This window comes from Mustela nivalis, assembly GCF_964662115.1.
Source record: "Mustela nivalis genome assembly, chromosome: 18".
Taxonomy (NCBI): Eukaryota; Metazoa; Chordata; class Mammalia; order Carnivora; family Mustelidae; genus Mustela; species Mustela nivalis.
In genome coordinates this window covers 59,454,550-59,471,302 of record NC_139037.1, presented here as the reverse complement: position 1 = coordinate 59,471,302, position 16,753 = coordinate 59,454,550, and the positions used below count along the sequence as shown (strand labels likewise).

The 16,753-nt window shown below is 53.9% G+C and overlaps 1 protein-coding gene across 4 annotated transcripts in view; it reads left to right on the top strand.

The window, feature by feature from the left end:
- The window catches only part of GRIK5 (glutamate ionotropic receptor kainate type subunit 5), a 51,973-nt gene extending 38,910 nt beyond the window's left edge, over positions 1 to 13,063 (top strand). For all 4 annotated transcript variants that reach the window (XM_082710863.1, XM_082710864.1, XM_082710862.1 and 1 more), the window contains 5 exons: positions 5,388 to 5,553; positions 6,327 to 6,552; positions 8,349 to 8,477; positions 8,571 to 8,692; positions 12,065 to 13,063. In XM_082710863.1, coding sequence (XP_082566989.1) covers positions 5,388 to 5,553; positions 6,327 to 6,552; positions 8,349 to 8,477; positions 8,571 to 8,692; positions 12,065 to 12,493 — 1,072 coding nt within the window. In that variant the 3' untranslated portion in view covers positions 12,494 to 13,063. The remainder of the gene's footprint in view (positions 1 to 5,387; positions 5,554 to 6,326; positions 6,553 to 8,348; positions 8,478 to 8,570; positions 8,693 to 12,064) is intronic.
- The last annotated feature ends 3,690 nt before the right edge of the window (positions 13,064 to 16,753 follow it).

The window sequence follows — 16,753 nt, the reverse complement described above, 5'->3', positions numbered from 1 at the left end:
TCTTTCCTTTTTAAGATGTATTTATGTACTGGAGAGAGGAGAGGGGAAGAATGTGAGTCAGGATAGGGGCAGAGAGAGAATCTCAAGCAGAGCCCACACTGAATGCAGAGCCCGACTCGGGACTTGATCCCAGGACCCTGAGATCATGAGCCCAGTGGAAGCCAGACACTTAACCAACGGAGCCACCAAGGTCTCCTAACCACCCCAGCCTTCTCATGCTTAGTGTCAGTATAGCATATCTTTTCTTACCCCTCTGCTTCTGACCTACCTGGACCATTATCTTTAAAGTGGGCTTCTTGGGGTGCCTGGGTGGCTCAGTGGGTTAAGCCTCTGCCTTTGGCTCAGGTCATGATCTCACGATCATGGGATCGAGCCCCACGTCGGGATCTCTGCTCATCAGGGAAACTGCTCCCTCTTTTCTCTCTCTGCCTGCCTCTCTGCCTACTGTGATCTCTGTCTGTCAAATAAATAAATCTTTAAAAAAAAAAAAAAAAGAAAGAAAAAGCTAAGTGGGTTTATTATTTTTTTTTTTTAAAGATTTTATTTATTCATTTGACAGACAGATCACAGGCAGGCAGAGAGAGAGGAAGGGAAGCAGGCTCCCTGCTGAGCAGAGAGCCCGATGCACGGCTCCATCCCAGGACCCTAGGATCATGACCCGAGCCAAAGGCAGAGGCTTTAACCCACTGAATCACCCAGGCGCCCCCAAAGTGGGTTTCTTATAGGCAGCATAGATAGGCCTTGGAGCAGGGGTTGGCAAACTTTTTCAATATTGGGCCAGATAGTAAACATTTTAGGCTATGCTGGCCATCCGGTCTCTGTCACAGCTATTCTGCTCTGCCCTGTACTGTGAGAGGGGCCAGAGAGGACACACTGGTGAATGAGTGTGGCTGTGTTCCAATAAAACTTTATGGACACTGACACCAAAATTTGACTTTTCTATGTCATGTGTCATGAAGTGTATGCCTCTTCTTTCATTCTCTTTTGAGACATTTAAAAATGTGAAAGCCATTCTTAGCCTGGGGGTTGTGCAAAAAGAGCAAGACAGATTTGGCCCGTGGGCCATCCTTTGCCAACCCCTGGTTGAGATCACTTATGTTAAATGCAATTACTGTTACAGCTGGGCTTAAATCTGTCACCTTGCTACTTGTTTTTAATATGTCCCATCTCTTTTGGCTCCCTTTTCCCTCTTTTCCTGTCTTCCTTTGGATTTGAGATTTTTAGGATTCTGTTTCATGTCCACTATTGACTTTATTAAGCATACTTTTTTTTTTTTTTTTAAGATTTTATTTGTTTGACAGAGAGAGAGACAGTGAGAGAGGGAACACAAGCAGGGGGAGTGGGAGAGGGAGAAGCAAGCTCCCCGCTGAGCAGGGAGCCCAATACGGGGTTCGATCCCAGGACCCTGGGATTGTGACCTGAGCCAAAGGCAGCTGCTTAACAACTGAACCACCCAGGCAGCCGTATGAAGCATATTTTTACAAATTTTTTTCTCAGTAGTTGCTTGCCTTGGGTTTACAATATGCCTTTTTAATTGATTACAAAATAATTTCAAGTAACATTCCCCTACTTCACATAAGATGGAGATCCTTACGGCAGCATTCCATCCCTCCCATTTGTATTACTTCTGTTTATCTTATGAACCTTACAACATATGAGGTGTGTGTGTGTGTTTAAACAGTAAATGTTTTTTATTTTTATTTTTGGAAACATTTTATTTATTTATTTGAGAGAGACAGAGCATGAGTTGGGGGTTGCTGGGTAGGAGAGGGAGAAACAGGCTCACCACAGAACAGGGAGCCCAATGCAGGATTTGATCCTAGGACCCTGGGATCATCACCTGAGCCAAAGGCAGACACTTAACCGACTGAGTCACCCAGGCACCCGAAAGAGATTTTATTTTTAAGTAATCTCTACATCCAGTGTGAGGCTATAACCTCTGCCTTCGGTTCAGGTCGTGATCCCAGGATCCTGGGATCGAGCCCCACATCAGTTCCCTGTTCAGCTGAGAGCCTGCCTCTCCCTCTCCTACTCCCCCTGCTTATGTTCCCACTCTCCATCTCTCTCTGTCAAATAAATAAATAAAATCTTTAAAAATATATTAATTCTCCCAGTTTTTGTTTGTATGAAAAATTAGCTAGTGTGTTTCCTTCTTTGAAGGATCTTTTTGACTGATACAGAATATAAGATTGACAGGTTGTTTTTCCCTTTCAGCACATTGTTGCATGGTCTCCTGACTCTGATAAGAAGTGTGTTGTCACTCTTAATTTTGATTCTTCATGTACGCTTTCATCCCTTCTGGCTGCTTTTTAAAAATATATATATATTTTCTTTATAAGATTTTATTTATTTATTTGACAGATAGAGGCACAAGTAGGCAGAGAGGCAGGCAGAGGGAGAGGGAGAAGCAGAGTCCCTTCTGAGCAGAGAGTCTGATGTGGAGCTCGATCCCAGAAACTTGGGTTATGACCTGAGCCGAAGGTAGATGCTTAACTGACAGCCACTCAGGCACCCCACTTCTTTTCTTAAAGATTTATTTATTTGAGGGGCACCTGGGTGGCTCAGTCATTAACCGTCTGCCTTTAGCTCAGGTCATGATCTTAGGGCCCTGGGATGGAGCCCCGCATCAGGCTCCCGGCTCAGTGGGAAGCCTGCTTCTCTCTCTCCCACTTCCCCTGCTTTAATTCCCTCTCTCGCTGTCTCTCTGTGTGTTAAATAAATAACTAAAACCTTTTTAAAACATTTTATTTTTTAAAAGATTATTTATTTATTTATTTGACAGACAGAGATCGCAAGTAGGCAGAGAGGCAGGCAGAGAGGAGGAAGCAGGCTCCCCACTAAGCAGAGAGCCCGATACGGGGTTCGATCCCAGGATCCTGGGGTCATGACCTGAGCCAAAGGCAGAGGCTTTAAACCACTGAGACACCCAGGCACCCCTAAAACCTTTTTTTTTTTTTAAAAGATTTATTTATTTGAGAGAGAGAACAAGAGAGCACAGGAGGGAGGGGCAGAAGAAGAGAATCCTAAGTAGAGTCTGCACTGAGGAAGCCTGACGGGCTCGATCTCATGACCCTGAGATCACAACGTGAGCCGCAGTCAAATCAGATGCTTACAAGACTGAGCCACCCAGGCGCCCACTATATACTTTTTTTTTTTTTTTTTTAAAGATTTCTGTGTTAGAGAGAGAAAGAGAGTTCTGGCTGCTTTTAAGATATTCTTTAGGGAATCCTGAGTGGCTCAGTTGGTTAAGCATCTGACTCTTGATTTTGACTTAGGTCAGGATCTCATGGTTGTAAGACTGCCCTGCATCAGTCTCCACGCTGAGCATAGAGCCTGCTTAATATTCTCTCTCTCCCTCAGCCCACCCCAGCCCCTGGCACATATTCTCTCTCTAAAAAAGAAAAAATGTATATTCTCCTTATCACTGGTTTTCAGTGATTGATTGTAACGTGATTTGATGGGTTTTATGTGTATGTGTGTTTATCCTACTTTGGTTTCATTGAGTGTCTTGTGTCTGCCAGTTTATAATTTTTATCAGATTTGAAAAAGCTTCGACCAGTACTTCTTCAAATACTTTTTCCTCCTATCCTCTTCCTTTTCTCTCCTTATGGGATTCCAATCACATAGGTAAAGACCACTTGGTACTATTCAACAGGCCACTCAAGCTTCGTGCTCATTGTCAGTCACTTTTCCCCCTCTCTGACTTCAATTTGAATAGATTCTATTGCTGTCTTCTAATTCTCTGTTCTTTTCTGTGCAGTGTCTGATCTATGTAATCCCTTCCAGTAACATTTCCCACTCAGATGTCATATATTTAATCCCTGGACATTCCATTTGCTCCTTTTTTAAATATTTCTCTCTAGTTACATTCCGGTTTTTCTTTATATCCTTGAGAATTCTGAATATACCCATAATAGCTTTTTAATACCCTCATCTGCTAATTCCATCATTCTGCCAGTTCTGGTTCTGTTTCAATTGAGTGACTTGTCTCACTGTTTCCTGCACCTTTGTTTGTTTCCTTTTTTTAAAGATTTATTTATTTATTTGAGAGCGAGGGGGAGGGTCAAAGGGAGAGGGAGAGAGACACTTAAGTAGACTCCAAGGTGAGCCCAGAGCCCGATGTGAGCCTTGATCTGACAACCCTGAGCTCAGACCTGAAGTGAAACCGAGAGTCAGATGCTTAACCCACTGTGCCACCCAGGGGCACCCTTCCCTGCACATTTACATATCTGATAATTTTTTTACTGAATGACAGACATTGTGAATTTTACATTGTTTACATTGTTGAATATATTACTTTAGAGAGTCTCCAACTTTCTCTGGCAGGCAGTTAAGTTCCTTGTGGATAATTTTGATCCTTTCCAGGCCTATTTTTCAGTTCTTTGAGGGCAGTTCTGGCATGGCCTTTATATTCTCGGGCTGACTTAACTCTGTTTGTAATGTGTTGTCCTTTGGGGTCTTTGCTGAATGTCTCATGTATTCAGTGAGATCTCATTACTCTGACTAGAGAGAGCTCAAAGGATTCCCAGCCCTGTGTGAACCCTGGGAATTGTCTGTCTTTTTTTTTTTTTTTTTTAAAGAATTTATTTGGCAGAGAGAGAAAGAGAGTGAGAGCACAAGCAGGGTGAGTGGAAGAGGGAGAAGCAGGCTCACCACTGAGCAGGGAGCCCTACGTGGGTCTCCATCCCAAGACTTGGAGATCATGACCTGAACTGAAGGCAGACACTTAACCGACTGAGCCACCCGGGCGTACCTGATTGTTGTCTTTGAAAGCATTTCTCTGGTTCTTGGAGTTTTACCCTAAGTGTACACAGATTGGTAATCAGCCAAAGATTCAAGGGGACTCTGAGCAGATTTCTGGAACCTTCTCTCCCTGTGCATCTCCCTCTTCTTGGATTCTCTGTCCCACAAATTCTAGCCATGTTGGTCTCTCTGATCTCCAGTCTGCAACTCAGTGAGATTGCCAGACTGGGTTTCCCTTCCTGGCACCGCAGCCTGTAAATTAAATTCAGCCAGACGGCCTGGGCAATGATATGTCTCACTTCATTGTTTTTCTTTTTTTTCCTCAGGGATTATAGTCTTGTGATGCCTATTGTCCTAGGTCTTTAAATAGTTCTCTATAGTCTGTCCAGTTTTCTAGTTACTCACAGTGGGAGGGTTTTTTCTGGGTACCTTATTCTCTTATTTCTGGAAATGGAACTCTCTGGAAGCAACATTAAACCCAGAGAGTCAGGCCCCAGCATCTGTTCTCCCAGCCTTCCCACGAGTCAGCAGTTGCGGAGCCTTCTAGATGTCAAGGTCACTGAGGGGCTCTGCTGACAGGGCACATGGCCACAGTGGGAGGGTGGCAGGCACGGCTCCAGACTGTGGTTCACTCTACCCCTCAGGTGGGCTTTCACCTTGATCATCATCTCCTCCTACACGGCCAACCTGGCCGCCTTCCTCACCGTGCAGCGCATGGAGGTGCCTGTGGAGTCAGCCGATGACCTGGCCGATCAGACCAACATTGAGTACGGCACGATCCATGCTGGGTCCACCATGACCTTCTTTCAGGTAGGGCCTTTGAGTCACCCGGGCTTGCTGTCCCTGCCACGCGTAGCCACCCGGGGTGGGGCTGGGCAGGGCCTCCTGGGTCAGACGTACGTTCGCTACAGTTTGGGAGGCTGGGGAGCAGCTGCGAGACCAGAGAAGTAGGTCTGGGAAATTGCTGAGCCCTGGGGAGAGCCTGTGGGGCACAAAGGTAGAGCAGTGTCTGGACCTCAGATCAAAGAAGGAGGACAGGTGTCGGGAGTCGTGGCAGGGGTGGGCATCCCCAGCCTGGCCTCTGCATGCCCCCCACCCCAGGCTTGTGAAGCTTTGGGGCTGTAACTGGGGCAGGGTGAGGCATTTCCCAGAAGGTTCCTGCAGGGCCTGAAGGAAGTAAACTGTCCTATTTGGCAGGGACACAGGTCTTCCCGACTCAGGCTGGGCCGTGGGTAAATTTGGAATTGAGCTTCTGCATGTAAGGCCTGGGAATGCTGAGAAGACAGGGCTGGGTGTCAGGCCAAGCCAGACCCAGGAGTGGAAGAGAGAAGACAGGCTGGAGAACAGACTGTGGCCCCTTCTTCCCAAGCCTTTGGTCCTCGGGTCCTCACTGGGCTGGTGGGTGTGTGGATAACTTGGACCTGGCCTTGAACGGTCTCATCACTCTGCTCTGCCTTTGGCTCTTTCTGCTCCCTCTGGTCTCCTCGCTTACTCTCTGGTTGAGAGAAGCCTCCTAGAGGGCAGGGGACAGGGCTGAGGGGACAGACCCACCCCTGACATCCCCTTGTGCCCCCTCTGGCCAGAACTCACGGTACCAGACGTACCAGCGCATGTGGAACTACATGCAGTCCAAGCAGCCCAGTGTGTTCGTCAAGAGCACGGAGGAAGGCATTGCCCGTGTCCTCAACTCCCGCTACGCCTTCCTGCTCGAGTCCACCATGAACGAGTACCACCGGCGGCTCAACTGCAACCTCACCCAGATCGGGGGCCTCCTCGACACCAAGGGCTACGGCATCGGCATGCCGCTGGGTAGGGAGCCGGAGGGCCGGACGAGCGGGGGGCGGGGCAGGGGGGGGGTCCGGGGCCATGCCCTCCCTGCAGCGGTCTGGGTGCGTCGTGCATGTCTTGCATGGCCTCCTGGCTGTGTGCCACCATCCCGAACCTCCACACTTGGGCTGCAAACACGGGTCTAGCAACAGTCAGTTCCAGCCTTGCATGGCCTCTGGGAGAGCCCAGTGAGACTGGGTGCAGCCCCAGTGCTTATGGGCCATGACACCTGCCACCTTCCCTTGTGGCCTGAGGACTCCTTGAGGGTGAAGACCTGGTTTTATGGGCCATGTTCTCTGCCTGGAACCGACAGCCTGGCTCACGGGGTACTGAGAATACAGACGATGGATGGAGGAGGGGGGGAGGAAGGGAAGGTGGGGGAGGAAGTGGGGGTGTCTGAGGGAGGGATGGGTGGATCTGCCAGAGAAACCTGAACCTGCTTTTCCAGGGCCCAGTGCTGGAAACCCACCAATTTTGTCAGCAAACTTTGACATCTTGGCTTTTAAATCCATCTCTCTGCCACTGACTGCCGTTAGTTCTCTATTGCTGTATAACCAATGACCTCAAATCTTAGCTGGTCCGTGCTTCTTGAAGTGCTGGGCCAGGGAAGCAGGCTAGCCCAGTGCTTTGGGGGGCAGGCTCTGGAGTCACACTGACCTGGATTCAAATCCCACCTCCCTCCCTGACTCTGTGCGTGACCTTGGGCAAGAATGTCATGTGCCCCATCCAGAAGAAGGGGTAATAACACCTGATAATAACCAGGATCAGGAGGGCTTCAAATTAATGCCTCTAAACCGAGGATCCGGCGTGTAGAGGGTGCCTGATAAATAGTAATCCCTCCACTTACCCACGGCCCTTGTTCCTGGCCCCTGGCAGGGGCTTGAGAATTGCCGTAGCAAATGAAGAAATGAGTCCAGGGTAGGAAATGTGTCAGGTGTTTGGGACCTAAAAGTGGCTTAAGGCGAGGCTCTGAGGGTAGGGAGGAGAGAAGGGGTCTGGGGCTGAAGCCATGCAGCAGAGAATCATTCACGAGCGGACTGTCGGATGCCCTGCTGTGTGCTGGGCATGCGCTGCATGCTGGGATCCCAGACCAGGGAGCTGCCGAGCCCCCCACCTCCTGCTGGGGGTGCGCAGACAGCAGGCAGATAGTAAACACCTGGCTTTATAAAGCCATATCGGGTGGTCACAACTGATGGGGAGGGACGTGCTTGGAACTTGACCAGAGATCTCTTGAGGTACCATGTGAGTAGAGCCCTGGGTGACGTGAAGGAAGGAACATTCCAGGCAGAAGTGCTAAGGTGGGATTGTGTCTGAAGGACTCAAGGAACAGCCTGGAGGCTGGTGTGGCCAGAGTTGCAAGCCCAGAGGATGGGGTGGGGGCAGGGTGAGTAAACGCAGGATCTCTAGGCTGAGGGGAGGACCGGGTTCTCTCTGCATCGGGACCACTGGAGAATTTTGAGCACCAGAAAGGCAAGTTCTAGGACTCAGTTTCCAAAGTTGTCCCTCTGGCTGCTGTGTTAGGAAGAGCCTGGGTGGGAGGTGAGGAGAGCTGCAGGGAGGGGACCGTCACAAATGTGACATGCGGTGTATTGGGGGCATGGCCCAGGGTGTTTGCAGGGGAGGTCAAGGCAAGCAGTGGTCAGACTCAAAGGTGGACAGAGGACCCGGGGGTGTGGTGGAGGCAGGAGGAAGGGCCGTGCTAAGGGCATGATAGGGGTTTGGGTAGGCAGCATTTCAGGGCCCCAATGGCCAGTCACCCCCTTGTGTGTCTGGTCCAGGCTCCCCATTCCGGGATGAGATCACCTTGGCCATCCTGCAGCTTCAGGAGAACAACCGGCTGGAGATCCTGAAGCGCAAGTGGTGGGAGGGGGGCCGGTGCCCCAAGGAGGAGGATCATCGAGCTAAAGGTCAGCGGCCCCACATACCGTGCCATTCCCCAAGCCCTGTGGCCCCCGTTCCCGCACAGCCCCGACTCCGTGGCTTTCTCCCTCTACCCCCAGGTCTGGGCATGGAGAACATTGGTGGCATTTTTGTTGTGCTCATCTGTGGTCTCATCATTGCTGTCTTCGTGGCGGTCATGGAATTCATATGGTCCACAAGGAGGTCAGCAGAGTCTGAAGAGGTGAGGGGGTTGGCAAAGAGGGTGGGGGGGGGAGTGTGCCCGGGGTGGAGGGGCGTGGAGATTGTGGCCTTCCTGGAGGAATGTCAGAGGCAGTAAGGGACTGGGAGGGGGGTGGGGGACATGACCTGAGAGACCCCTGGGGCAGAGGGGGTTCAAAAGAGGTGGGGGCAGACAGAAGGGAGAGGGGAGCCAGTTGGAGGAAGGCCAGAGACGGGAAAGCTGCAGGGACAGAGCTGAGGATGCGGGGGGAAGGAGGGAGAAGGGTGTGGAGAGGGGCAGGGGGTGAAGCCAGGAGAAAGGAGAGGTGGGTGGGGCCAGAAGATGGCAGGCTGGCTTCAGCTGCTGCCCAGTGACACTCCATCTCCTGCCCCTGCCCCTGGCCCTGCATGCTCCTGTGGCCTTCCACCTCCCCTCCCAGCCCCTCCCCTCCTCACCTGGGCTGACCTCGCTTCCATTTCTCTGAGAAATGCGGAAGGAGCCCAAGGAAAGCATGCAGACTTCACATCTGGGCACCTGCCTGCTTTCCCCACAACCTGGTTAGTTACTCTGAGGCAATGTGCATACTCCCACTAAGTCGCCCTCCCCTGGGCCCCCATCTCCTCTCTCGCCAAGGACATTCCTCTGTGGTTCTCTGTACCCTCCCCCCATCGTCAGTTTCCTCCTCTCTGTTGGATCAAGGCTACCTGCATACAAACATGCTGTCTTCTCTCCCATGTTCCAGAAATTTCTCTTGACCCCACTTCCCCTCCCAGACACCACCCCACTTCTCCCCTAACCTCCTAACCTTACAACCTTGAAAGAGTGCATCTGTCTGCTACTTCAGTCCCCCTCCTGCATTCTCTCTTGAACATGCTCCCATCCAGCTGTTGTCCCCACCTCCGCACTGAAGCCACTCATCACCACTCGTCATCCCACGACTGGGATCCACTGCCGGAGTTTCAGGCCTCACCATATGTGAAGTAGTGATAGGCTTCAGCATAGCTGATCACAGTCCTAAAGCCCTCTCCTCTGGGCTCATGCCTCACTTTTCTCCTTCTTCTGTGACCAGTCCTTTGTCAGGGCCCCTAGGGCTCCTTCCTGGACTCTTCTCTGGCTTTCTCCTGCCCCTTGGTGATCCCACCCAGCAAAATGGTTTGTGAGGCCACCGCTGTGCTGATGACATGTATTAGTTACTTATTACCATAGCTCACCCTAAGACATAGCAGCTTCGAGAAGCACGCTTAACATCAGTTTACAGTTTCTATGGGTCAGAAGTCTGGGAGCAGGTTGGCTGAGTGATTCTAGCTGCCAGGGTCTCTAGTGAGGTCATGGTCATGCTGTTGGCCGAAGGCTTGCCTGGAGCCAGAGGGTGCACTTCCAAGGTGGCCTACTGTCTCCCGATGCACTTGCAGGATTTTGATTTAGGGAGGTGACTAAGTGATGACACGGAGAGGCCAATGCCATTGAAAGAAGATTCTTATTTACTTATATTTCCCAGGAGGGGTCATGCCATACCCCACTGGGCCACAGGGGTAGGTCAGGGGCTGGAGCTGGTTTGGTCAGGGGCTGGAGCTGGGGGACAGCCTGGGCCACAGGCTTCACTGGGGTTTCTGCACAAAAGGCAAGGCCGGCAGGGAAAGCAGCTTAGAACTGGCTGATGTTGATAATGTCAGTAGGCTCTGGGCTAGAGGGGTGGTCTCTAGTGGTGTGTACCTGGTCCTGGGTGATTTAGGGCAGCTGGGTATGAGAATTAGGTTAAGTGGGTGGGGGGCTGGGGTGGGGGCTGCAGAGGTATTGGGATTGCTTGGTTTGCATATAAAAGGTGGGCTCCCAGCCCTTTGCTATCCCTAAGAATTGTCTAGCCAGTCTCCCTGGCCAGCAAGGTTTTTAAGATGTCAGAACATTCTGAGACAGAGCAACCAACAGGAGGAACACACACTCCCCTGGCAGGGGCAGGAGGCCTCAGTCCCTCCCACGGGGACCTCTCTGTAGGGCTGCTGGGGTGTCCTCACACCGTGGCAGCAGACTTCCCCCAGAGCGAGTGATCCAAGGGCGAACCCAGCAGAGGCCAAAATGTCAGCTGACTAGTCAGCTGACCAGCTGTAGTCTGCTGGTCACACAGCAGCCCCAATCCAAAGGCAGAGGGGATTCCGGAGGGTGGGAACACTGGGGGACAGGACTCTAGAAGCTACCTGCCTTAAGCCCCCCATGTGCCCCCCCCCGGGGGGGCCTATCCCTGGACCCAGGCTTTGTGCACTCGGCCCCATACTCCACATCTCCCTGTGGATGTCTGACAGAGAGCCCACGGAGCGTCACGTGGCCAGTGCAGGGCTCCTGCCCACGCACCAGACACCGCCGACATTCCACCTGCTCAGGCCGCAGTGTGATTACCCTTCAGCCTCCTCTTGATCTCAGCCAGTTCTGTTGGCTCCACCCTCAAAATATACCCAGAATCCAGCCCCTTCTCACCTCCTTGGCCACTGCCCCTTGGCTTGCCCTTGGCCTTCCTAGTCTGTTCTCAACATAGTGAAAGTACCACAGTCCTCAAAGCTCCCCAGTGCCTCCCACCTCACTGGGAAAAAAGCCAAACCCTCACAGCAGCCCAGGGGCCCCATTGCTCTTCTGACCTCCTCTTCTCCCTCTGTCCCCCTGCGTCCCCAGTCCAGCCACCCTGGTGGTTCTCCTCCACCTCCCCAGCACCTCTGTCCTTGCTGAGGTACCTGCTTGCCCTCCTCCCAGGCTCCAGGGCTCACTCCACACTGCCTTTCAGTCTCACTGAAGCTCCTCTTTGCCATGAGTGTTCCTGGACGTCCCTACTCCAGATATGGCATGACCTCCCACCTCTCTTCCCTGTCTTATTTTTCCCCAAAGCACTCATCACCACCTAACCTGCTACCTCGATTTACAGCTTTGTTGTTGTTTGGGGGGGGGGGTTGTTTTGTTTTATTTTTTTGGTTTTGGGTCTTTTGTTTGGTTGGGTTTTTTGGTCTCTGCATGCTGGAAATCACCCTCCAGGAGGGCAGGGACTTCCATCTGTTTTTGTTTTGTTTTTTCTTTTCTCTGCATACAGCTGGGGCTCAGTAAATGTCTTGCAGTAATGGTAGCATGAATGAGAGGCAGAAGATGGAAAACAAGCAGGAGGTGGTCAGAGACTCAGCAGTGATAAGAAAGGGAAAGAGAGGAGCCGAGATAGGAGGCGAGGGCGGACTCCCTGAGAATAGAAGGGGCGAGGGAAGCGGAGAGACAGGGTGGAGAGGCGGAGAGGGAGAGGTGAGGGGAACGGTGAAGAGGAATGGAGCTGGGGGTGGTGGGGGGGGGAGAGAAGACGAGGAGGCCGGTCCAGGAGTGGCGGTCGGACGGTGACCCCCGCGCCCCGCCCTGCGCCGCCCACAGGTGTCGGTGTGCCAGGAGATGCTGCAGGAGCTGCGGCACGCGGTGTCTTGCCGCAAGACTTCGCGTTCCCGCCGGCGCCGGCGCCCGGGCGGCCCGAGCCGGGCCCTGCTGTCGCTGCGAGCGGTCCGCGAGATGCGCCTCAGCAACGGCAAGCTCTACTCGGCCGGCGCGGGCGGGGATGGGGGCGGCGCGCACGGCGGCCCCCAGCGCCTCCTGGACGACCCGGGGCCGCCTGGCGGGGCCCGGCCCCTAGCCCCCACGCCCTGCACCCATGTGCGCGTCTGCCAGGAGTGTCGGCGCATCCAGGCGCTGCGGGCGTCTGGGGCCGGCGCGCCCCCGCGTGGCCTAGGTGCCCCCGCCGAAGCCACCAGCCCGCCCCGGCCGCGGCCAGGCCCCACTGGCCCCCGAGAGCTGGCTGAGCACGAGTGACCACGGGCGGAGCCGGGCTGGCGGCCGGACTGATTGCAGGGACGGGGCCCACCCCAGGCCCGGGCCGCCCCCGTTTCCCCAGTGGACAAGGGACGGGACTTGTGCCCCCGGTACTCCGTACGCTGCGATTTTGCCTTCCGCTCGCGGTGAAGTCCAAGGCCCGCCTCCGGAGCCTGCCTGCGCCCCCTAGTGGACTCGCCGGAGGGTGCCGCGGACCCTGCATTCCGCCCCGACTGCGGACAGGAGCGCAGAAACCGAGGGCTTCAGGGGCCGGGGACTGCGGGGCCATTCCAGAAGCGGAAAGCAGTCCGCGAGGAGAGCCCCATCCTGGGACTGCTCAAGCTCCCCAAGACTTGACACAGCCCTCCCTACTTCTGGAGGAAGGGAGGGCTTCTGGGCAGATGGGTGTCCCCTGGCGCCCCTCAACTCTTCTCTTTCTCTCTTTTTTTTGGGGAGAAACCTCGAATTTCTATGAGACCCCCCCAGGGAGGAGGTCAGTTGGGCCCCCATACCTCCCCCTGCCACACCCCCGGTCCCTGTTGGAATAAAAAAAAGAACAAAACCCCAAAACTGGGGATACCTGGGTCTCATTTCCTGGGGATGTGAGGGCATTAAAGGCTTGGGCTCTCCAGGGAGTCTGCTGAGAACTACACACTGGATGGTCACTCCTGGACTCTCTTTACCCTTGGGCCCTGCCCTCAGGCAGCAGGTCAGCCCAGGTACTGGCAGCTGGCCCCTCTCCACTGACCTTCTCTCAGGACAGAAGGAGGCTGTGACAGAGACCCTGAGACAGATGGAAAAAGATGCAGGGATCTGGAGAGGCGGAGACACCAGGGAACAGAGACACAGAAAGAAACCAGATGGGGTTGGGGGGTGGGGAGGGTTAGAGAACTGCTTAGTGTGGCGGTGCCTGGTGTGACCACACGGTGACAAGTGTGTGCTGGGGCCAGGGTGATCTGGTGACTTTTAAATTGTGAACATGTGTGTGTATGTACGCCCGTGAGGCCGTCTTCAACTGTCTATGGCTGTGACCCCGTGTTTCTGCTGAAAGTGTGCCTTCCCAACCCCCAAGAGAGGAAGTGAGAAATCCCAGTGATAGGGGTGGGGGGTGGCTGAAGGGCTGGTTGCGCAGGGAGAGGGGCAGGGAGGGGGTGGGTCTGCTTTCTGTCCCCGCCTTCCCTCCTTCCTTCCCCCTCTACCCCCCCACCCCCGTGCTCTGCTGGAGGTTTCCACTGGAAACTGCAGCTGAGAAAGGACGAGTGAAGGTCACACAGCAAGAGCCATAACGAGGCCGAGTAGAACGGGGAGAGGTGGAGAGGTGGAGAGCGAGGAAGAGATGGGGCAGGGGTGGGGGAGAGAGAGATGGGGAGAGACTAGGAGGGGGCCAAGAAGGAGGGGGAGAGGCAGAGGGAGACACCGTGATTAGGTGAGATAGAATGGAGAAGGGGACAAGAGACTGAGACAGGCAGGGAGATAGATGAAGCAAGGAAGTTAGACCCCAGGGAACTGGTGCTGAGAGAAGCAGAGCTTGAGGTGAGACAGAAGCTGGCTAGCGATGGGAAGCCGAAGACTAGATGGAGAGGGGAGGGGGCCGGAGCGGTGAGCAAAGCCAGAGGGAGTGAGACTGGGCTGGGAGTGGAGAGGCTGAGCCCTCCTCTCGGGCAGGCTGCCGGAATAGGGAACTGTCCGTTCAGCACCGGCATGGTGGGGACTGGTGCACACTGCCATCTCCCTTGCGGGGCCCGCCTGCCTTCGCGGAGCTTAGGCAGGCCACATCCAGGAGACCTCCTCATCTGGTACATAGCACCCCCAGTCTCCACTCAGCCCCTTCTGCGTCTCTGGCCCTTGCTGTGTGTGCCCCTTGGGGACAGGTGTGGGGGTGAGCTTGTCTCAGGGACTCTTTGGCCCCACATCTATTGGTCAGACTTTAATCAATGTCTCTGCCCTTGGGATAGACGCTCAGTCTGTTGAGGTGACTAGAATATGATTGCAGACGTTTTTGGTCTCTCTAGCTTTCTGTCCCCATACCATGCAGCTGATCTATGAGGTCTCTCCCCATTTCCGAGTCTCCCCACCCCTCCCTGTTTCTGCTCCATGTATCTCACTGGTCTTTATCTCTGAGTCTCCCCAGTTTGCCAAATGTGTCTCTTCCTGGCTCTCCCTGTCCCTGTGGCTCTCTGTCACCTTCACGGAGTAATTCTATTGCTCTTATTTCCCTCCGTTTGTTTTTTTAATCTGTCTTTGCCAGTCTCCCTGCCTTTGTCCATCTGTATCTGCTTCTACCTGGTTCTGAACTGTGTCCATTTCTCCTCTTAAGTCTCTCCTTATGTCTCCCTCACCAAGCTCCCCTGTCCCTGTCCATCCCTGTGACCTTCCTAAGTCTTCCCTCCTCCCCACCCCAACTTCCGCAGAGCCTCGCGCTGGGAGCACGGTGCACAGTCATCAGTCTCACCAGGCTTGTGTCTGAGGTGGGAGTGCATAAAGGCGGACACAAGCCTGTATCTGGGGTGTCGCATGGTGGGACCGAGGTCTCCCTCAGCCGAACTGGAGAACAGGGAGAGAGAGAACCTAGAATCTCCTGGGATCCAAACATCTTTAGGCATCTCTATCCCCCCAACCCCCTTGCCTGTGGTCCAGTCCCATCCCTGCCAGAAACAGACAAGGTGTAAGTGGGGGGTGGGGAGAGACAATATGTTGACAGATCCTCCCCCCACCACACACACTCCCAGGAAGGGGGCAGAATTGCAGAGGGGACCTGGGGGCCAATCACCTGGGCTCGAAGATATGGCTCCCCCCCTTCCCCAGTCTCCATGGAGACGGGCCAGGTCTGCAGGCCCAGCCTTCTTTGCTGCATATTCAGCCTCCCTATTACCATGGCAACAAGGGACAGCAGGGAGGGATGGGGATGGGTCAGAGTACAGGATTGGGCCGAGGCTCTGGGTGCTGGGGAAAGCCAGGAAAGCTGACTTCCTGTCCCCCTTTACTCCCAGGCCCTGTCTCCTTGTCCGTGTCTGTCTCTCTTCAGCCTCAAATCTGTCTCTCTGTTTCTCTTTATCTTTTTTTGTGCCTCATTCTGGTTTTTAGCCTTTCACATATTTCCCTGATCAGACCCTTAACCTTCACCACCCCCACACACACATCAGGCCTACTCTGTGCCCCTTGCCTGTGTCCCCCATGCCTCCACTCCCACAGGTGGGGAGAATACCCACATTCTGAGGAAGCTACAGGGACAGACTTTCACTTTCTCTCTGCCCCTTCTATAATCCCCAGGGCAAGTCTGAGGTGTTCCTCAGAGAGCAAAGAGTGGGGGTGAGAGGCTGTGACTGCTGGGGCTATGACGAGTGGCTGATGGGGTGCTGTGTGTATGTGGCAGGCCTGGGGGTGTGTGTGCATACGCACGCTGAGCTGGGACATGTGTGGCGTGTGGGGGGGGGCACTGGGGGGGTGTTTGTAAGTGCAGCAAAGGTGTCTGTGCAGTGTGGGAAGTGGGGACGGTGTCATGAGATCTGTCTCTGGGAATTATTGTCCTGTGTGTGAGTCTGTGTGCACCTTTTCGTCTGTCATTCACAATCAGCGACACTTTGGCAATTGTGCCCTGTGGACTTCTGCCCCCTGGAGAGGAGTGTGGGTGGTTATGTGTGTGCTGTTGTGTGACTGCAGCAGGGACCACAAAGGCTCCTGGGGTGCATGGGGGGGTGCGAGGCCTATAAGCGGGTGATGGTACCGAGTGTGGGTACGTGTGGGTCTGTGGTTGATGGGCTGCATGGTTGTGGGTCTCTGTGTGAAATGATTCGAGGCCAGGTGCGGTGGTGGAGTGTGTGATGTGCACGTCTGTGAAGTAGTGTTCGCAGGGTGTGAGTCAGTCTACACGGCCATTTATGACCATGGTTGTAATTCCACTGTGATGAGAGGGGGGTGCATTTTATTTCCACATGTTGGTGAATCTCTGGGGTTGTGTGATGGGGTGTTGTGGTATGTGTGTGAGCATCTGCGCTGGTGTGTTTTGGAATGTGATGGTGAAACTGTGCTGGTGTTGGTGCTGAATGTGTGTGTCCTCCCCATCTGGGCTATCTGGGTGATGCTTGGGCGTGAGTGTGAGGCTTGATGGGGTCTTCTGGCTGCGATGGTTCTCCCTGCAGAATTCTGCCATTGTGTGTGTGTGGGGGGCACACTATTGAGAGGGCCTCAAGGCTCATTTCCCCTCTGGAGCAACCCTCCTCACTGTAGGGTCTTCCTTGCCTCGTAGGCGCCCTGCAGCTC